The 22,417-nt window shown below is 39.3% G+C and overlaps 1 protein-coding gene and 1 long non-coding RNA gene across 4 annotated transcripts in view; both read left to right on the top strand.

The window, feature by feature from the left end:
* LOC308412636 (integrin beta-1-like) overlaps positions 1-21,528 on the top strand; it is a 30,888-nt gene extending 9,360 nt beyond the window's left edge. For 2 of the 3 annotated variants that reach the window (XM_080907152.1, XM_080907153.1), the window contains 15 exons: positions 4,880-4,946; positions 6,585-6,670; positions 11,740-11,956; positions 13,109-13,279; positions 13,400-13,638; positions 13,798-13,953; positions 14,128-14,223; positions 14,865-14,954; positions 15,388-15,528; positions 15,755-15,957; positions 16,204-16,442; positions 16,527-16,749; positions 17,655-17,890; positions 18,134-18,300; positions 20,383-21,528. In XM_080907152.1, the coding sequence (XP_080763278.1) occupies positions 4,880-4,946; positions 6,585-6,670; positions 11,740-11,956; positions 13,109-13,279; positions 13,400-13,638; positions 13,798-13,953; positions 14,128-14,223; positions 14,865-14,954; positions 15,388-15,528; positions 15,755-15,957; positions 16,204-16,442; positions 16,527-16,749; positions 17,655-17,890; positions 18,134-18,300; positions 20,383-20,448 (2,397 nt within the window). In that variant the 3' untranslated portion in view covers positions 20,449-21,528. Of the gene's footprint in view, positions 1-596; positions 654-4,879; positions 4,947-6,584; positions 6,671-11,739; positions 11,957-13,108; positions 13,280-13,399; positions 13,639-13,797; positions 13,954-14,127; positions 14,224-14,864; positions 14,955-15,387; positions 15,529-15,754; positions 15,958-16,203; positions 16,443-16,526; positions 16,750-17,654; positions 17,891-18,133; positions 18,301-20,382 lie in introns of all 3 variants that reach the window. The other variant, XM_080907151.1, reaches the window with a different exon arrangement.
* LOC308412637 lies at positions 7,895-9,430 on the top strand. Its single transcript, XR_013974608.1, has 3 exons — positions 7,895-8,497; positions 8,586-8,619; positions 8,731-9,430. It is a non-coding gene; the product is annotated as an uncharacterized lncRNA (long non-coding RNA).
* Positions 21,529-22,417: the final 889 nt, after the last annotated feature.

Here is a 22,417-nt window from a genome sequence, read left to right as displayed (position 1 = left end):
CCAGAGGGCATCCTAGAACAGAGCTGGCCCTTCGGATCACCCTGTTCAGTCTCTTCCTGTCCCCAGCAGAGATGCTGCCGCCCCAGCAGACCACGCCATAAAAGATAGCAGAAGCCACAACAGAGTCATAGAATTTCTTCAGGAGTGGGCCCTCCACTCCAAACGACCTGAGTCTCCGCAGCAGGTACAACCTGCTCTGCCCTTTCCTGTAGAGGGCGTCTGAGTTATGAGTCCAGTCCAGTCTATTGTTCAGATGAACATCCCAGTTACTGCAGTTGTACTGGTAAGAGCTGTGCTGGTTATTATCAGCAGGAGCTGAATTGTTATGAAAAAGTGTGACACTACAATGCAGCACCAATGGAGAACTTGTACTGTCTCCATCAGCGTGACCATACAAAGTCATAGTTAGCCACAGTTTACGCATGTTCTTGTAAACATTAGGCTCGCAGGTCTGTCCCGTCTTCCCGTGTGGTGATTCAGAGCAGGTTTTAAATGGGAACATAACTGTCACAGTTGTGTTATCACTTGTATTTGTTGGCAGGTTTATTAATTTTTTAAAATTAATTATGACATTTTTAATCATTACTTACCAACAGTGTGCGGCAAGGAAGCAGCATGGCATGTAGAGGACCAACTCCTTCAACTCACATATGGTACAGACTAATCTGTGTAGTCACAATGTGAATTCAGAACTTTCTGCTAATACACTGAACGTTATTGTGCAAGAGTAATATGAATACTGAATAAACCACTTTTACCACTTTTTCTAAGATCCTACAGAAAATCTGATAAGTAAATGGGGGAAATATGCTGGAGATTCCCTGATGATGAGTGTAATTGCAGCTATATATGTGTGTGTGTATATATGTATATATATGGGTGTAGCCACTGTAATTTGACACAATTACAGTTGCCACACTGTGCTTTCATTGGTTAAATGAGGTCGTGTGTGTGTGTGTGTGTGTGGTTTTGTTTTTTTAATCAGGGCGAGCCATGGGATAGATATAAATGAGAAACAAAGAGAGAGCAACTTCCTAATCACAATATAGACCCACCTCAAAACATATCCTTTCACTGAATGTTTTTCCTACATAAAGAAATTGGTTGATTTTGATCCAGCTTCATCCTCATTTCTGACTCTAATGTGGACCATAATTTACAAAATGAACATTGTTAAATTCAGTAAAGTTAAAACCAGCAATGACATCAGTTGTACACCCACCTCAAATGTCACAGTCTAAAGCCAAGCCATCTTGTTTTTCTATAAACAATCACTGAGCATCACTGTCTTAGAATATATTTTAGTTTCAGTAGTAAAACCAGTTGAATGTCAGTGATGTAGAGTAGCAGAAGCCAGCATTGGAACCCTGAAGGTTTAAGCTGTTTTGGGTTAAATTACCAGCGAAAACTTCAAAAAGTGCATTTGGGTAAACTTTAAGGACCATATCACCATGTGCGATGGAGTGGCTGATCAAAAGAAGTTATAGCATATGAAAGGTCCCTCATTTATCTTTTGATAGACTCATCTGCAGCTTTTTTCCATAATCATCATGTAGTTTAAAGCATGTTACACCTTAACTGGATCTTCTGTAGCAGATGAGATGTTTTTTGAGGTTACCACTAACATAAATCCTTTGAAGTCCCAAATATTGTCATAGTGATCGGTGTTCAACCTTGTATGTAGGACATGCTCCTATGCCAGTTGGCGTTCTATCATGTTTTACAGTTGTGAGAAGCTGCTTAGCCACACAGTCTGTTACAAATTAAGCCTTCACACTGTTTAGCTTGAAGCTATCAGTTCTTATCAGCTGCACATGTTAATGTTCTATCAATACTATTGAACAAGTAAGAGCCTTTCCCATTCAACAGTCAGACACTGGTTCAAATAAAACTGTTAAGTAAGCGTTTCTAAATAATTCAAACTAAGCAGTAAGTTGTCTGTCTGGATATTTAAACCCAGTAGCTTGTTAATAAATGCAAAGGCTATGTTAAATTAGGTAATGTATCCTACACTGTTGTCATTAGCTCAAAGGATCTTTAAGTCTCCTAGTGATCTAGGTGGAAGGAAACTTTTGTTCCTTTTTGTAGGTGAACCTGTCGCTCAGCAGTTGGGTGTTGGCTGTAGCTCTCTGCTGCTTGCTCTTTCTCTTAAATTTAATGTAGACAACTAAGACATAAATGTATATTTAAGGAAAGACCAAATGAGTCGCGAGTTCAGAATATTTCCTTCAGGAGAGATGTGTAAGCCATGTCATGCCCAAAGATTAGCAACACAAATACCAATGCCTTTGACAAAAGGAGGCATTGAGTGCCTTCAAATCTGTCATCTCTCTGTAATTTGTAGTCGACAGACAGAGTTGGCCTTCAGAAATGTCGGGGTGGAGCTCAAAGTCTTCACATCGTGCTGGATGTGTTTCATGTTGAAACATTTTGTCCGTCTTGCCACACAGTCTTGTTTGTGTCCGAGTTTTAGTTGGTTGTAACTCTGAAGAGAGATTGTTTACTGATCAACTGAAAGAGTGAGCTATAATCTGTTGTTCGTGACTGCAAAGATTAAAAAAAAAAAAAAAAGTCACACTGCAGTGCACTTTTTCTGCTAATGTCATATTTTGTTTTTGGTTTGTTTGTTTGTTTGTTTTTTACAGAAATCAGAATCAGAAATGCTTGATTAATGCCGTAGGAAATACATGTTCTTATTTTTAACTGAGAAACTTGCTTTAAGTCGGTCAGTATTTCCGATATAATAGGAAGTGGTTATTTTGTGGTTTCCCGTGCTCTCTGACCCACTGCACAACAGCAAACATACATACATGCACCTTTCATATCAAAACTTGTCTTACATAAGTGTTAAATGACCTTTCTTTTTCTTGGGTCACATGAATAGACTTTGGTCCCTTGCCTATTATCCTAACACTATCCAAACAGACTATTTTGAGTCACAACGATTGGATTTCCTTTAAACAGACTATTTCCTTAGTGTTATCTTACTGTGAGTAAAACACTGAAAATTGGTTTGTGAGTTTGAGGATTGGGCAGACAGTCAAGAAGTGTGTCGCTGGAGATTTGATAACGGCACAGATTCAGGAGGCGGTATGAAACAGCCTCACCAAATATGGGAATGTACATGCATGTGGACACCCTTAACTCTTTTTTTTTTTTTTTCTGGTATGGGTGGAGTTTTCTGATATACATTTTATTTATTTTAAACCAAAATGACAAAACTAATAAACAGACAAGAAGAAATAAAACTAAGTTGCGCTCAACAGTTTGATTTTACTCCAGGGGTTGAATTCTTAAAATCTGTCACTAAATTGTTAAGGAGACTAGAGTGCAGTAGGATTCTCTGCACATCATGTTTCTTTGTTCATCTTTATAAATGCACATTCACACCTTTTCTTGATCTCATGATGTTAACTACAAGCTTTTTTTTTCTTTTTAAATACTTCTCAATGAATACTAATGTTTATTTAGTGTCTTATAGTTTCTATATCTTGTGTATATACAGTTGTTTAATTTAAATTGGGACGAGTTACATATTTCACACTAGCTAATATAGTTTGCTAATCTGATGCCTGGGTTCACAGTATGAGTATGAGGTACTAAACTTAAAGAAAATCTTGATCATCTCAGTTCTGCTTTTTTTCCCCCCCACTTTTGCTGTGTGGTTAGTACACAGTGTGGTAGAAAGGCATCTGTTTAATCAACCACAAGTTATTCCTTCCTAGTTTACATTCTCTGGTATGGGCAGCTTGAAATTTCGTCATGCCTGCTAGAGTCATTACATGTTTTCTGTTTAAGTCATTATGAGATACTTGGACAGTAAAGCCTAAGAGAACACTTCAGTCTTGTTCTATCTTCCTACTTTTGTCGAATTTCATTAGTAAGCCTGAGTTGGCCTAAAAGCATCCAAACACAGTCCGCCTGATACAGTCAGGAAGTTGATCCATGGAAGTGATGATGAGCTGGCAGCTGAGGCCAGCTGAGTGTGGGTGAATCAGCTTTCCTTATTTAGGATTTTCAAAATGGGAATGGCTCTTCCCTGCTGCTGCTTTCATCTCATGGTAAAGACAGAAGCTCAACAACATATGATGGGATAGACATTAAAAGACTGTCATGATCAAGACTTAAAGCCTGTTAATTCTTTGGCAAGTGTTTTAGACATTTGACCCCCAGATGTCCGTGAGTTTGCAAGTTTGTGTTGTAATATTTACTCCAAATTTTTCAAACTAATAAAGCTGAACTAAAAATGACATTTTATTAAACAATAAAGTGTCAATTTAAATTAGCTAATTTAGGTTTAACTAAGTGCAATGCTGTAGTGCCATAGAAGCTAATGTATAGAATAGAATAGAATTCAACTTTATTGTCATTGCACATGCACAGGTACAGGGCAATGAAATGCAGTTTGCATCCATCCACAAGTGCTTTAGTGATATAGATATATTACAATATATATTAGCAATAATATAGATATGTAAGTATATTACAGAAATGGGTCTATTATGGTATGTTATAATGTACACGGTATGAAGTATGTTGTGAATATTCTATAACTATAAGTATGTACAGCTGTGATGAAATTAAATCTGAAACCTGGTATGTTTTTAAAAAGAAACCCATCTTCCTGTATTTTAGGCCACACAAGTTTCAGATCTCACTGAGTTTGAATGTCTTTAAAGTTTTTTTTCTGTGCCACATTCAACCTCCACAACCACAACAGCACATGCCAGCACCTTCCTCTTTCTCTTTGCTCTCTTAGAATTTAGTATGTTTGTAAAGCCATTTCAGCATGTGCAGCTGTTGTAAAAATGTGTCCAATGTAGATGTTTTAATGTCATCTATCAGTGACCTGTTTTGTTTTCTCTGTTTTATTTTGCAGATGGACCTGAGCTTACTTTTAATAGCAGCATTATCAGCAGCCCTCAGTGGCAGCTTGGCACAGCAAGGTAGGAAGTTAAAGTTCCCGTTTTGCTCCTTTTCTTATCTTAACTATTAATTATAATCTAACCTACTGCACAAGGTATTTTCATCCCTTTGCAGTACAGCCACAAGAGCACTAATTTACTAATATTTATTTTTTCATCCTAAGAATGTGGAACTGTTTCTCTCAGGAACCTGTTTCAGGGAACTAAACGGGTCAAAGTCTGCTGATGTAGCAACAGCCTTTTTAAAAAAAATGTTTTTACATGCAGCAAAACCGAGATACAAGGCCACATGTAGGCTTTTGCAATCTTTTAAAAAACACAAGCACTCACGCAATATAACAAGCAGAGTGAAGCCTGTTATATTTTCCACGAGTATGTGAGGGGTTTGCTTAGGCCTGCGTGACATAAATTTCATAATTACAAAGTGTGAACATGAGGCACTGTTTGCAGACTCCTCTTCAGAGACGTTATCGTCACATGCATTGACAATATAAAAGATGGGCCTAGCCACAGAGATGTCACCCATCAGTTTCTGATGTCCAATGTTTTGGTGATTTGAACCTAAAGGTGACGAGTAGGAGGCGAATCTGACCTGGCATGCACACCACTTAGCTAAGACCCTGAATAGTCTTTGTTTCTGACATTTAGAATGACATAAAATACGCAAAATGGATTTAATGTTTTTGACTTAATAGATTTCCGTAGGATATGGTATTTTTTGGAAGCCACAAAAGTCACCCCTGCTGGGACGTATGCATTGGTTTAGCCTTCCTCACGGTGTGCTGTTGATGATTTATTCCAGTTGCTCAGTTAAGTAACTGAGTATCAAAATATACATATTTGGTAGAAGGCAAATTTCCTGGCTTGGTAGTGTGCACATAAGGAAGGTGTTAAGTGTGCATGTGGTCTTTTTTCATAACAGTCTTCTGTATTATGACTGACTTCCTGTCCTCCTCATGGAGCATCTCTGTATTAGGTGTGTAGAGTTTAACTACTGCAAAACCACTCCCACTGGCACAGAATCTCTTTCCACTTGATCACTGCCTCATTGATCTATATCTGATTTTTATTTTTGACTCTTCCTTTGTTTCTGCTATTCTTGATCTGACATCTGACTGGGTTTTAAAAAATAGTGGTCCTTTCTTAAACAATTAGCTTCAAGCACAGAAGTACTAGCCTATGAGTATGTACTTCTTTTTTCCATGAAAACTGCCCTGTAAGAAGTCTTACAGAGGTCAGTAAAGTACACAGACCACCCAAGAACCACCAAATAGTTCCTGAAGTAGAAATGATTTATTGTTACACTTTCTTTTTCTTTCTTTTCTTTTGCTCTTGACACACATTATGAATGATAGTGATAGAAAAGTTTTCACACTGGCTTGTTCTCATGCTTTTTCCCCTTTCAAATCTTCATTCATGGTTTTATGACTGTTAGTCCTTTTGGCCAACAGTTGGAGTTTTTTGTTTTATGGAGTTAGGTCATTACTTGGTGAGTTGTCTGGAGCTTTTCCCAGCATGACTCAGTTTTCTGGTCTGGGAGGGGGGAAGGGAGGAGGAGGGAGGGGGGGTGCTTTCCAGCCAAAAGCTGCTTTGAGTTAGTGAGCTAATGGAAAAGATTGTATCATCTTGGCTAAAAGGAACTTGTGTCATCTCTTTCAGATGGAAGCATATGCATCAAGGCAAACGCGCAGTCATGTGGGGAATGCATCCAGGTCTCTGAGATCTGTGGATGGTGCACAGATGAAGTGAGTTGGATCAGCAAAGCTGTGTCAAAGCTGTTTTATCACATGAGTGAAAAAATATCAGAGAGCTCTTTATCAGTGAGGAAAGTTTCAGTTTCCTTGAGCTGCACAAAAAATGATGAAAACTGTAATATCTGTCATTGTCACCATTATTAAATAGGAGTACAAGACTGGAGTCATTCTGCAATTCAAAACAAATGAAATAGTTCAAGTGACAAAATGCAATAAAATCCATTTAATTAAATTAACTTTCACCTTTGTTTATATGAATGCGTGCATGTAATCTGTACTCATTCTGTAAGCAGTATAAGTACTCAGGAGTTAAGCGATTAGAGACTTTTTGTTTTTCACCCAATGGCAAGTAAACCACAGTTGGTCCATTAATTGTAAACAGCAGTGCTGCTCCTGCTGCTGCTTCTTCACTGGAAACTTGGTCAGGATGAAGCTGCTTAATTAGATGTTTAGTGTACCTAAGGCGGATTTTCTTGCTGTGGTTGAAATACAAACAGACCACAGTATGAGGGAAAAGACCAAAAACATGCAGTTGGAATTAAACATTCATGCACAGTAACAAACAAATGTAAATGAAGTTCTTTTTATGCTGTGTCAGTGACGTTAACACAAGCAAGTAGAATTTTTGTTTACATTTATACTTCGATTGTAACTAAAAATGGATTTATAATCCAGCGTATATTTAAGTTGGTACACTAGACACAGAGTGGGGCATCAGGAGCTGTTCTCTCTGCCCCTCAGTGGCACAGAGGCCAATCTTTAACCTGCTAGTTCCCTAGTATAAAGTCTCAGTGGTATTAGAGTGGGCGGGCATTTCCTGTCTTCTGCATGCTCTGTCCAAGCAGCTCCCTCGCCTTATCAGAGGATACAGAGCATTTCCATTATTTCAAATACCTCTGAAGCAGACCATTTCCTGCTTTGCGCTACTTGTGGATAACCGTGGAAAACATACTGACCTGATTCTCTTAAAACCACATTACATTTATGTATGAACATGGCTGTAGATTCCACTTCTACTGTCACCTGACTTCAGTGTATGGTTATAACCATGTTTAGGTGAGAGACTCTTAAAATAAGTGAATTTATCTGAAATGAAACAGGGGGGGGAAACACTGACTGATACCCGTGAGGCAAGATTCACATGTATGTGTTTAAGGGCTCATGTTCACTTTAAGCAAGGTTGTGGGAACACAGATCAACAAATTCCTACACCTGGGGCCCGTTCTTCGTACGTCGCTTACTACATCCAAGATCAAATGACACATCCAAGATCAAATCATCGCGCTAACCGTGAGCTCGCTAATCCGGTTCCCCGAACACACCTGCTGTTGACGATTAGTACAGCTGGACGCAGTAATGTGACATCACTGGGTGTCATAAAAGGGGCTACGCATCGATAGTAGAAACATTGATCGGCAACCCTCTGATTGGTCGGCGAAAATGTCGAAGGAGCGCGCTCGGCTCGGTATTTTTCGGCAGCAGAGCAAGAACTCTTGAGTGAGGGATTTCAGGAGTTTCAGAGTTTAATCAGAACGCAAGGGAACACTGCAAAGGCTGCAAAAGCAAGGAGCGAGGGCTGGCAGGAAGTTGCTGACAAATTAAACTCGTAAGTAATTTAATAATAATAATAATATATTGGATTTATATAGCGCTTTTCAAGGCACCCAAAGCGCTTTACAATGCCACTATTCATTCACTCTCACATTCACACACTGGTGGAGGCAGCTACGGTTGTAGCCACAGCTGCCCTGGGGCAGACTGACAGAAGCGAGGCTGCCATATTGCGCCATCGGCCCCTCTGGCCAACACCAGTAGGCGGTAGGGTAGATTTATTATATTACACTATATTATCCAATATTATATTACATTATATTATATTGTTATATTATATCCTCTTTCACATTAGAGCCACAACAGGACCCACTAGAACATGGGAACAAGTAAAAGTGAAATATAAGAATATTCTATAGAATGGTAATATTTACCACTTATATTGCTTTTCGTCTCTTGGAAAGAGAGCCTGAAATAATCTGTTTGTTTGTTTATAACAGCAACCAAGAAAAGGGCAGAGCAAAAAAAGACAGGTGGTGGTCCTGCACCCCCTCGTCAACAAGTTGGTTAAGTAAATAATATCCTCACGGGAAAATCGATATCTCTCTATGAGCACACTGTCGCGCTGAGCTAAAGGATCCTGTCTGTCCCGCAATATACGCTGAATTCTGAGGACTCTCCTTATCAATCTTGCACCTTCCGCAATGGGTTGCTCGCGTAAACGGACAGGACATGGCTGCGACAGGCTTCCCAAATCCACCTTGGCTTTTATAGCCGTGGTCTCTCATCTTGATTACACGAAGTAATTTACAATTACTACTCTGAAATATGAATTACATCTGTAATAATCACATACATGTAATAGAATGTTAATAGTACATTTCCCTTTTTTAGGAAATGACCTGTATGTATCTGTGTGACATCAATAAAAGGATCAAGTGCTGCATTATCTTCAGTTACATTGATGTTATTTATTTATCGCTGTTGCTTTCGTATAAATGAAGCGGACATACCTGCGTGGCCGCGATCTAATCCTGTTTACATAAAGTAAACCTGCTCCCGAGCAGGTTTACGCTTACGGCTCTGTTGCTATGACAGCAAGTCCCGGATGAGCTTCGGGGAACCGACTGATCCAGGATCACGCGAAATCGTCAACAATCTAATCCGGCTAACCTACTTAGCGAGGTACGAAGAACGGGCCCCTGGTTAGCCTTGGATGTATACATATGTATATGAAACATTTTACATTTCTGTACATGTTCGTTGCAAAAAGAGAGAAACTAAAGGCAAAAAGAGCTAGATTGAACTGGGTTACAGTTTAACCACCCAGGAAACACAGACAGGCTTTAACCTGCACCACATTTCAAACAACAGAAGAAGCACAACCCTTAAACTGTCCAGTTTTGTTCTGCACAGAATAAAAACACTGAAACAGGGAAAAAAATTTAATTGATTAGATGGAAAGGCTGAGTTTTATTGGAGAGGAGGGCCAACTATAGGAAAACAGGTTTATAGTTAAGGTGAGCCTTTTAGTAAACTGTTGAAACCATGTCAGGGTTAAATGCTTTTTGTTCTCGTCATGTGCCAAGACAACTGCATTCCTGTTAAATCATGTCTGCTGCTCTCTATCAGCCTGCTGATATCCACCCCTGAGCTTATGAAACCAGGCCTCGACATCAGTTTGTAGTTGAGTGAAGTCGTTTGGAGCACCTAAAGAGATCTCTCTTTAGAAGAAACGCTCTCTCGCAAAGTAGCTCTGCTTTAGAACTCATCAGATTATGTGCAGCTAGATGCAGGCAAAAAGAAAGGGGTGTTTTTATGTCATGAGGTTTTGGAAATAACTGAGTCAAAGCACTGTTTTCGTTTTGACTGGGTTCATTGTCTCGGCTTCTCCTCGACTGCTCCTTGTGGTGTCTCATGTGCATCCAATCTATATTCTCTGTTAGGCCTGTCAATCATCTGTTTCTCCTTTTCTCTCCTTTCCACGAGTAACAGTGAAAGCAACAGTGAATGGTAAATGGTAAATGGCCTGTATTTATATAGCGCTTTACTAGTCCCTAAGGACCCCAAAGCGCTTTACATATCCAGTCATCCACCCATTCACACACACATTCACACACTGGTGATGGCAAGCTACATTGTAGCCACAGCCACCCTGGGGCGCACTGACAGAGGCGAGGCTGCCGGACACTGGCGCCACCGGGCCCTCTGACCACCACCAGTAGGCAACGGGTGAAGTGTCTTGCCCAAGGACACAACAACCGACACTGTCCAAGCCAGGGCTCGAACCGGCAACCTTCCGATTACAAGGCGAGCTCCCAACTCTTGAGCCACGATCGCCCCCGAAGCCACGAAAGTGAAAGTAACAGTGAAGCCTTATCTTATGTTTCGTTGCATACTTTGTCATTTCAACATTCATGAGATTTGTATCTGCAGCACTCGTGCTCCAAAGATTAGTCTGTTTATTAGTTAAAATAACCAAACAATTTTGTTTCACTAAATGAGTCTTTAACCTTTTATACTTGTAAAGTGACACATTTAAATCAGTGTCATTAAAAACACTGACATTGAGGCTCCAGAATATAAGGTGCTCCATGGTGGATTGAAGCCTGGTAGAAAAATGAAAGCCACTAAGCTTAATTTTGGAAAATTAGATTTTAAACTTGAAAATACATTGTTCGTCTTCAAAGATCAAATTACTTAATTTTGGTAGGCTAATAAGATGCATAAATTAAGGAAGTAGCTTTGTCGAGAAAAAAAAATTAAACAAATTCAGTGAAAGGGGAAAAAAAGGGAAATCCTTAATTTGAAGGGTCTGAAATGGTAAAAGCTGTGAGCAAGGGTGTGACATGTAGCCTCAAAACTATATAAATAAAACGCTAATGTGGACGTGGAGTGTTTTTAGACGAAAGCACAGTTTTCAAATTTACCTGGATCAGTGTAGATGTAGAGCCATAGGAATCCCCCAGCAGCCTACACCTATTGCAGCATAACTAAGGGAGCATTTAGATTCACCTGATCCAGCCCTAACTATATGCTTTAGCAAATAGGAAAGTTTTAAGCCTAATCTTAAAAGTAGAGATAGTGTCTGTCTCCCAAATCCAAACTGGAAGCTGGTTCCACAGAAGTGGGGCCTGAAAACTGAAGGCTCTGCCTCTCGTTCTACTTTTAAATACTCTAGGAACAACAAGTAAGCCTGCAGTCCGAGAGCGAAATTCTCTAATGGGGTGATATGGTACTATAAGGTCATTAATATAAGATGGGATCTGACTATTCACGACCTTCTTTGTGAGGACCAGGATTTTTGAATTCAAAATCCTGGTCTTCTGCCACATACAAGGATGTATTGTTATTCATTCTTTCACTGATTAGGTTATTGCGGCAGCGTGGTTTTCCTTTCACAATACAACCCAAAAGGAAAACACAAACAATTTGAAGAAAATTATCCCGGTCTGTGGTGGGAAAGTCATTTGGAGTAATTCTCTAATGGTCTTTTCTTCTTTTTGCAGAAGTTCCTCTCAGAGGGCGAGTCCAAATCAGCTCGCTGTGATGATGTGACCTACCTGAAGAAGAAAGACTGCAAAAATATTGAGGACCCCCGCGGCAGCACTGAAATTACCCAGAACAAAGATGTCACCGTTCGCAACAAGGATGGGAATGTAAAACTCAAGCCTGAGGAGATCACACAGATACAGCCTCAGAAACTCAAAGTGACGCTCAGATCTGGTAAGCAGGCGTATGCTGATGCTATGTTCCTGACTATGTTTACATTTATTAGCTAGCTGTTCAGCATCGATTTCAGTGTTTTCACCGACGCCATCTTGGTATTTTGAAACCAGATGTGATGAGTGATGGCGGGCCTGACTGTGAAACCAAGGACACAGCAAACTCATGGGCTAACATTTGTGATTAGCAAGTCAATAGCCAGTGAACGTTCCCTGGATGATAGTAGTGGCCATAAGCTACTGCATGATGCTTTTCTTCTGTCATTTAATGGTCGGGCATTGTACAGCTACAAGCATTTCACCCCCATGTCATACTGTGTATGGTTGTGTGTGTGTGTGACAAATAAAATTTGAATTTGAATTTGATTAATGTGGCAAAATGTTATGCCAGATGCCCTTCTTAATGCATCGTCAGGGGATTTGTGTGCTTCTGGGATCAAACTTGAGATCTTTTGCTTCTTAGGCAAATGCATAAATCACTGTATTATGAAGGCTCAGGTCTAGAAACTAGCGACTGAGCCCAAAGTTTGCTGAGGTCACAAAGCTAGAAGTCACCTTGAAGTCTTTTTTTTAACCAGAGGAATATAGATGTGAATATACATAACTTTCCCTAGGGATCAATAAAGTATTCTGATTCTGATATCCTGGTTGAATTTCTTTTACTCGTCACAGTTAAAACAGCTGTGTAAATACCCTAACGTAATTAGAGATTGTGTTATGTTAAAAAGGCTTTCAATATAGCCTGAACTTTTGATGCTTTGGCAGTTTGCTGAAACTGTTGTCAGGTCAAAACAAAAGCAAATTTTTATTTGGAGTAAATATGTTGATGGTTCATAGTTGGTGTAATGTCAAAGCAGTTTAGATTTAGAAGCCGTTATATTTGTGTCAGTCTCACCTTTAGCCACTTTAAAGCCAGTGGACTGGAAAAGATAAGAAATTTATAAGAATTATTTTAATAATTTTATCAGTTTGAAGAAGCTGGCATGATGCAAACTTAAATTTCCAAAGATGGTAAAATGAATTTGAGACCACCCCCTTAAATTATCTTTAGTTTCCAACCCTTTTGTATTTAAGTGTAACTCTGGTTTTCCAGTAAAAACAGGAAACTTGTCGTTAGTCTAATAACTAACAATGCTCTGCTTTTGCCTTTAAGGTGAGCCACAGACTTTTGACCTGAAATTCAAGCGTGCTGAGGATTACCCCATCGACTTATATTACCTCATGGACCTCTCGTTCTCCATGAAAGATGATTTGGAAAATGTGAAGAACCTTGGCACTGACCTCATGAGGGAAATGCGGGAGATCACGTCAGACTTCAGGATAGGTACGGTTAAAAACATGAAACCCAATAAATGTCCTTCAAAACAGCAGAAAACCCTCAGCCTTCCAAATGAGTTTATAATCCCAAGTTAAGAAATGCTCTCCTTTTTTGTTTCGCCTTAAGGTTTTGGCTCCTTTGTGGAGAAAACGGTCATGCCTTACATCAGCACCACACCTGCCAGGCTAATCAACCCCTGTTCCAACAACGAGAACTGTACGAGCCCCTTCAGCTACAAGAACGTCCTGAAGCTCACCAGCAACGGAGACAGGTTTAACCAGCTGGTCAGTCAGCAGCAGATCTCAGGAAACCTGGACTCTCCAGAGGGGGGGTTTGATGCCATCATGCAGGTGGCAGTCTGTGAGGTGAGCGTTTAATTAATTAAGCTTGTTTTTTTTTTTTTTTTTTTTTTGTGTGTGTGTTTTTTTTGTTTGTTTTTTCTATTCTTCTGTGCCTGCAAAATGCATAGAATACAAATAAGTATAAATAAGATAAATAAGGATATCTTCTTGTTTTGATCCCAGGAGCAAATTGGCTGGAGGAACGTGACTCGTCTGCTGGTGTTTTCCACTGATGCTGGTTTCCACTTCGCTGGAGACGGCAAGCTGGGCGGCATTGTCCTCCCCAACGATGGGAAGTGTCACCTGGAAAACAACGTGTACAGTATGAGCCACTACTACGTATGTACCATCATGTCTTTAACACTAACAGTAAATCCAGGGAGAGCTGACTGAGAATGAGAGCTGTTATATGTTCACCTTTTTTAATAATGGTCTCAGTTTTATCGTCTGTTCATTAATTGTATCTTCACATGACCCATATTCTTTGTTAAGTTTGTTTTGTATGTTTAACAGGATTATCCCTCTATTGCTCACCTGGTCCAGAAGTTGAGTGATCACAACATTCAGACCATCTTTGCTGTAACTGAGGAATTTCAGCCTGTTTACCAGGTAACCTTTGTACATTGTGTTTGAAGACTATTCTTTTTCTTTTTTATACAAGCAGAACCCACACTGGGAAGGTCAAAAAACCCTGTATTGTTATGTATATATGTCTATCAATATTTATTGTTTTATTATATAATGTTTTTTGGCTCAGAATGGGTGTTGGGTGGTTGATTGGTCCATTGGTCCATCGCCTCTGTCAGTGCACCCTAGGGCGGCTGTGGCTACAATGTAGCTTACCGTCACCAGTGTCTGAATGTGTGTGTGTGAACGGGTGGATGACTGAACGTGTAAAGCGCTTTGGGGTCCTTAGGGACTAGAAAAATGCTACACAAACACAGGCCATTTACCATTAGACATGAAATCTATTATCTTATTTTTTAAAAAAAATTACATTATATTTCAGAAAATTATACCTCAGTTAACAAAACAAGGTCAAAAAACCAATCACAACGCTGGTGATTTTCCTTTCTGCTTTCAAAGAATTTCTCATTGCAGGAAAATGTAATAACTTTCCAGCACTGTATTTCACAATTTAGTTAGGAATATCATCCAACCGATAGATCAGCTCCAATTTTTTTTATGTAATTCACAGGATATGATTCATGTATGTTAATTCTTTCTTTTGACTCTCGTTTCTCTTACAGGAGTTGAAAAATCTTATTCCCAAATCAGCTGTCGGCACGCTTTCCTCCAACTCCAGTAATGTCATCAAACTCATCATTGATGCCTACAATGTAAGTTGAACTGCACAATCATCACGTGATCTTAGACTCTCCCCTGATGATCGGGGATTGATTTAGCATTGAGTTATTTCTCATGTATACATAGCCAGGCATTTGTCATCTTCATCTGAGCACGTGAAGATTACAGGTAACGAAATGTAACATAAACGTAAGAGGTCACATCCAGAGAAATTCAACGCAAATAATCAGCCAAATTTGAGGAACTGATAACTGGTGCTTTCCTCTTCACCTGTGTGCATGAATACTTTCTCTCTTCCATCATAAACAAACCCAAGTGACAGCTATGCCTTAGCTGTGGCACTCCCAAAAATACATCTTAATTATAAGGAATTAATTATTACTTAAGTTAGTTATAAGCTGCTACTCATCTGTAGAGAGACAAAGTTTAATAAATGTTTGATTCTTATCTTTTTCTTTTTTGCAGTCTTTGTCATCTGAGGTGATTCTGGAGAACAGCAAGCTGCCCGAGGGCGTTTCTATCTCGTACAAAGCCTTCTGTAAAAACGGTGTGCGAGGAACAGAGGACAACGGCAGGAAGTGCACTAACATCTCCATTGGCGACGAGGTAATAGGATCCAGGCTTGGTTTCCATGTGCTGACGAGTGTAAAACAAGCAAACCAAAAATTATATCTGAGAAAAAGAAAGGGTTTAGATACTCTGGGGAAAATGTATTGAGTCAAATACATTTATTTGATGATCTGAAACATTTAAATGTGACAATCATACAAAAAGAAAAACAGTTACCTTGATGGCATCCTCCTCATACGGTGTGATTCTCTCTGGTTTCCAGGTGTCTTTTAAGATCTCTATTGAATCTCAGAAGTGTCCTTCAGGTGGCAAGCCTGAGGTCATTACAGTGAAACCGCTGGGCTTCAATGAGGAGGTGGCGATAGAGCTCAATTTCATCTGTGACTGTGAATGTGCCAAAAAGGGAGAGCCCAACAGTCCGAAGTGCCACGGGGGAAACGGGATTTTTGAATGTGGAGCCTGCAAGTAAGTATTGATGTGCATTGATGCAGAGAGATGTAGAGCTGCTGAGCCATGTATGATGGAGCATAAGGATGTGTGGGTCTGTAATTTCAAAATATTCCTCAACATATTTAAGTAATTTGATTAAAAGCTGGATTTATGATTTCAGTGGCATACTTTAATCATCCACCTAAATAGTCAAGAGACTTATTGCTGCTTGTAATGTGACACTAAAACTTGAATAATTAAACTTTTGTTGTTCTGTGGCAGATGTAACGAAGGACGTATTGGGCGTGAATGTGAGTGCAGCAAAGACGAAGTCCGGTCAGACGACCTGGATGCTAACTGCAGAAAACCCAACAGTACAGATATCTGTAGCAACAATGGCGAGTGCCTCTGTGGCACCTGCGAATGTAAGAAGCGGGAGAATCCTGCAGAAGTCTACAGTGGCAAGTACTGTGAGTGCGACAACTTCAACTGCGACCGCTCTGGCAACTTGCTCTGCGGAGGTAAGGGTTACAGAAGTAAACTCATTTGAAAGTATGATTGATTTAACTCCACACTGAATGTGTTTGATGCCTGTGCTCCATTAGGACATGGACGCTGCGAATGCAGGAAGTGCATCTGTGACACCAACTACACAGGCAATGCCTGTGAATGTTCCCTGGATGAATCCACCTGCCTTGCCAAGAATGGGCAGCTCTGTAATGGCCGCGGCAAATGCGAGTGTGGAATCTGCAAATGCGAAGACCCCAAATTCCAGGGTCCGACATGTGAGGTCTGTCCGACCTGCCCCGGTGTCTGCACTGAGCACAAGTGAGTGTGAAGCTTTCATCTTTGGTTGGAGAAACAACATATAGAAATCTAAAAATGTAAAGTCTGTTTTAACATGTAAGCTTAGAAGTTGTATGCCAAACTGAGTCATGTGATTTATGATTAAATTCTAGTTAAAAGCCAAAAGATTTATCTTTGATTTTTAACTAGAATTTCATAACAAATCATCTCAGAGACTATAATAATTCATAGTCATTAAAACTTATTTGATACACATTACAAAACAATTCAAGGAACACTTAAAAAAAACACATCAGGCAGTTTGCAGGATGCCAACAAGGTTCTGCCTGGGTCCTTGTCACTGGGAGCCTTTGGGTGTGGAGTTTCATGTTTTCCCAGTAATTTCATGAAATCTTCCAGGTGCCTGCGTTTCCTCCCAGAGACGTGCTTGTGATTCTAAATTAGATGATGTGCTTGCAGTGCATAGAATAAGCCTATGACAAATGACAAAACAAACTCTGTGGAAGAAATGCTGTTAGTTTTAGTTCATGTCTTTAGTTTTAGACTTTGTCAATAGAGAGGCCTTTATGTTTAAGCGGGGGATGTCTGTATGACTGAGGCTCTCACAAAATAAATGCCTTTAATTCCTGTTCTGAACTGACACTAAACATTTTCAACAGTAAAAACTAAAATGAACAAACTCACTGTGGAAATTAACCCAAAGTACAATAAATCAAAAACAAAATGTAAAACTAAGAGTTAAAATTAAGAGTTCTCACTGTATTAAAATGATCACATCATCCTTTATCTAAACAGTTAGATTTTCACTCGTTTTTTTCATGTGTGGCAGTTCAGACCTGACGACTGTTTTCCAGCATGGCGGTTATAATGTCTGGCGTCTCGAATATAAAACACTGTGGTGAGTAAACCACGCTGTGCTTCCACAGAGATTGTGTGCAGTGCAGAGCGTTTGGGGATGGCGAGAAGAAGGAGATGTGCCAAAAGGAGTGCAGCTACTTCAACCTAATAAAGGTGAAGGACCGAAAAGATCTACCTCAGCCCACAGACCAGAGCTTCCCCCTGACCCACTGCAAAGAGAAGGATGCAAACGACTGCTGGTTCTACTACACCTACGCCATCACCAAGAATTCCACCAAGGAAGTCTTTGTGGTAGAGAAACTGGGTACGGTCACACTGAGCTGATTTTGTCTGATCATCCTTTTACTTGCTTTCTGTTTATTGTTACAAAAGCAGATGCAATAGACAGTTTAATAGATGAGATGGCAAATCTTCCCTACTTTTAAGAAATCAAGAAAATAGCCATTAATATCAATGATTACTTATTTTCTGTTTATGATAATTACATTTTTGTTCTTTATATGAGCAACCGTTTTCATTGGGTGTCTTTGCTTTCCTTTTCCGTTAGACTGCCCGTCAGGACCTGACATCATCCCCATCGTGGCAGGTGTGGTAGCGGGCATTGTGCTCATCGGCCTCGCACTGCTGCTCATCTGGAAGCTGCTCATGATCATCCACGACCGCCGAGAGTTCGCCAAGTTTGAGAAGGAGAAGATGAATGCCAAATGGGACACGGTGAGTAGTAGAACCGCATCATCCACAGCACTAAATGACAGAGCCGTTCACTCGGGTTTATGCTTTAAAAAAATTTACCATGCTGAAAGAGCTAGTTATTTAAGCCATTGTGTCACAGTCCGCAGGTTAAATTTGGTATAGAAGGAGGCTGCTTGTTTTAGATGGTGAGAGTGTTATAAGATACGGGTCATTTTAGACTGAGACTTATGCAGAGCTACTCCAGTAGAGCTAGAAGATTCAGTAAAATGAGTCCACTTTAAACTGTAAGTGTTAAACAAAAAGATGAGTGTAACTTTACAGATTTTTCCAGGATTGTGCATGTGACAAAGCTCTCTAGGCAAAAATGTGAGGTAATCATGAGGATATGCCTCTCACTGTGTGGCCTGTACTCAGTCCTCAATGAACCCCAGCTCTATGCAGTTGTGTTAGTTCTCTATTCACTGAGGGCAGGGAGTGGCCTTTTCTCTGCTGCTGCTGGTGCTGCCACTCGCCGTCCACATGCCACAACTGCATGACCATAAAAGGCAACGGAGCAGAGCGAGGAAGCCTGCAGAATGACCACTGATGGAAAGTTCAGCAGCAGCTGCTGTTCAGTGTGAGGCAGTTACAGCAGCAGTGTTTACGATTTGAAGGGAAAAAGCAGAACACAAATCACAGCCAGAGGACTTTAAATACTATTATTTACCATATTACAGACACACAGTAGATGGCTTTGAATTTCTTCTGATAAACATGTCATGAAGTGGACTATGTTACAGTCAGTTGGGTTTGTTTTTTTTGTTTTTTTTAAAATGGTATTCAAGTCTGTTCTTCCTAGTTTCAGCAAACCTTTTTAAAGAAAATTAGTTTTTTAAGATTTTATTTTATTATCAAATGTTTTGGCAACACAAGTGGAACCTATAAGGAAGAAGAATAAATATAAAAACAGTTTTAAAGAAAGTAGGAAACAAACTACTAAACAGAAACTGTGCAGCACTAATGACTGGTAGTAATAATTACAACGCTAATTAGTTACTATAATGTATTGCCTTCTTAGACTGTTTTCTATCCTTTCCAGTGCTTTTCCTGATTCTCTCCATTTCTTTCTTCAGTTTTTTCCATTCATCTTCCTTCTTTTTCTTGTTAGCAAGGGAACCCCATATACAAGAGTCCTATTAACCAGTTCCACAATCCCAGCTATGGGAATAAAGCCGCTGCCCTTTAGGTCAAAGTTTGTATTGCTCCTTCTTGCATGAGTGCAGCAATGAAATAAGTTTAGTGTCCGCATGTTGTGAATTTATATGCATGTCTAACCATAAATTTATATCCTGGAAACATTGGAAAGCAGATTTATTTTCACATTTGGTGATTAACGTGTATCTCTGTGGGAAAACTTTCTCCTATAAACATAAAAAAGCAGCTGCATCATCTACAAACAGGCAAAGCTTAAAACAGCACATGTGAAAACAAAAACCGGAACCTCTGCCCTGCTACAACACCCTGGACAGATCGCCGCTTTGTTGCAGAGCTAACATGAGAGGCAGAACCATTCATGCTCACTTTTTACATATACTGTCAATTAACCTAACTTCATGCATGCCTTTGTGTTGTGGGATGAAGCTGGAGTACCCCACACAGAGAACCCCAGAGCAGATTTTAACCCAGGATCTTCTTGCTGTGATGTGATGGTACTAACCACAGCCCTATGCTGCCCGACCCAAAGAAAAACCTCCAGGGAAAATGGAGTTTGGATTGTCAGCTGCTTTTAGGACAGATGAAAAAATAAACATAAAGCTGTCAGGAACTAGCTCAGAGTTCAAACAAGAGGGAAAGCACAGTTTAATTAAAAAAGGAGCACATTTTCTTCAATTAAATTAAACCTACTAAATAGTTTAAAAAGGATACTGTCAGTATTTTGAGTGTGTGGACCCGCTTGCTAGGGAAAAGAGAGGTTCAAGTATCAATTTGTAAGCAGCTGGCACACAAACATGAAAAGGTTATGCATGTTTTCCCTGTTCTTTTGAGTGCTGTGTCTCAGTGATGCATTTACTGTGTTTGCAACGGTTTACTCACTTTTCTTTCTCTTTTCTTTGCATTTCTCAGGGTGAGAATCCGATCTACAAAAGTGCCGTAACAACTGTCATCAATCCAAAGTACGAGGGCAAATGATGGAGCTTAGCCTACTTCGTGACAACACTGTATGGAAAAGAAAACGGGAGGGGCGGGTTTTATAATGCTCATTGTTTTTGTTTGTCTGTTTGTTGTTGTAGCCACCAAATAATAGCATTGCATTTTGCGGCTCCGTTCTATTAACTTTTGATCTTCTATGCATCATCTGTAATTTGTACAGTATGTATAAACGTGTGGTTTTTACGTTTTGGTTTTGTTGAGAGAATTTTTTTTTGTTAAATAGAAGCCATCAGTGTTTCGATGAGCGGTTGAAATGAATGTTGATAATGGACAGTAAAGGAAGGGTTTCTTTCCAAATTAGCGTGCATGCATACAGTGCAGAGTAGGAGGCAATCAGTGTTTCAGAAACAGGCATACAAAAGTTTTACTGTGTCTTTAATCATTTTCAATGAGTGGGCGTCTCTTTGGATCGAGCCCTTCAGATGTAGTGCCGGGTTTGGCAGCAGCGGGGTGTGTACAGGAAGTGTTTTTTTTCTTTTCTTTTTGTTTTCCTGTGTTCTGTGTAAAGCCATACATGTATTCACAGAACAGAGCTGGGGGTGATGGTATGTTTGTTTTCAAAGTGACATAATCCGTCTGAACAATCATTTTTATTAGATGTGTCTTTGTGGAGAAAAGATTTTCTTGGGTTGCCTTACCTGATGAAGGGCAGCGGTGTACAGTAGTCTTACTGTTCAGCTCCAGGTTTTACTTGCTTAATTTAAAGCCAACTCAGGTCCTTTTATTCTTCTCAGCAATGCCAAATACACACAATTCTGCCTTATTTGCTGACTAAATTTGCTTATATTGTTTTTATTTGTACAATGTGAATGGGGGGCAAGTGTCCTGTTTTACATCTGAGTTACTACACCTAACTCTTTCAGAGGTGCCTCGATCAAACGTGCTTAATTAAAAAGAAATGGGGATGATGAAAAAAAGAGGATTGATAAGAGAACTTTTGGAAGGCTACGCCTGTCATCAACGTTTAAGTGCCTTTGTTGATTTCTCCATCACATTCACAATTGCGATTCTGTTTTCTGGAATTATTTATTGAATAAACCCCTAAAAAAAGAAAATGGACCCATATTGTTAAGTGTCATTGTGTATTTGCTGAAGATTTGATGCAGTGGAAACTTACATCATGACGTTAAAAATGACAAGATGACGCTCCAATGAGAAGTGTGGATGGTTTTGTTTACAGGCATAACAACAAGACTGTAGGTATAGTAGCGGGTAGTGTTCTTATTTTATTTGTTTACATTATGAAATTATCAAGCATTTAAATGTTTTATCCTGTTTAATTCAAAAATGATCGAAGTGCTATATAGTAATATAAGTTAAAGTAATACAATTAAAATGCATGCAGCATGCGTGATTAAACTGCCCTACTTTTACAGTAATGTAAGAGGAAAAATGGGGGGCACAGAAAATAAGAGAGATAAACATGTTTGACCTTTTTTTTTTTTTTTTTTTTTTTCTGCAGCAGGAGAGTTGCTGTTGCTTCATTTCATGATTTCTTTGAATACCATATCTGCCTCTGAATAGGTGTCTGGTATCAAAGAAGAAAAGGGAGAAAAATCCTTTGTTTTTTTGTTTTTTGTTCTCTGTATTCAAAGATATTCTGAATGTATGAAAACAACTCTTAAAAAGAAACTCAAGAGACCTGTTGAAGTCATTGTTTATGTATTACAGACATTCCTTTACAAAAATTTAAAAAAAAATTCGTAAGAATCGCATAGCTCAAAATATATGAATGCATTAGCAAAATAGTTCAATAATTTAAAAAAAAGTAGGAAAAAAATGGATTCGAATAAAAGGAGTTCAGTGAGTAAAACTAAATAAATAAATCACTGATCAAATCAATTTAAAATGTAATAATCTAAAAACCTCAGTCATACAGAATAGAAATATTTTTTTGCTATTCTACGTTTAGCAGATCTTTCTTTTTTTGTACATAGCTTTATTTGCT

This window comes from Rhamphochromis sp. 'chilingali' (genome assembly GCF_963969265.1).
Source record: "Rhamphochromis sp. 'chilingali' genome assembly, chromosome: 16".
Classification (NCBI taxonomy): domain Eukaryota; kingdom Metazoa; phylum Chordata; class Actinopteri; order Cichliformes; family Cichlidae; genus Rhamphochromis; species Rhamphochromis sp. 'chilingali'.
Note: the sequence above shows the minus strand (reverse complement) of the source record. Positions and strands in the feature narration are given on the sequence as shown.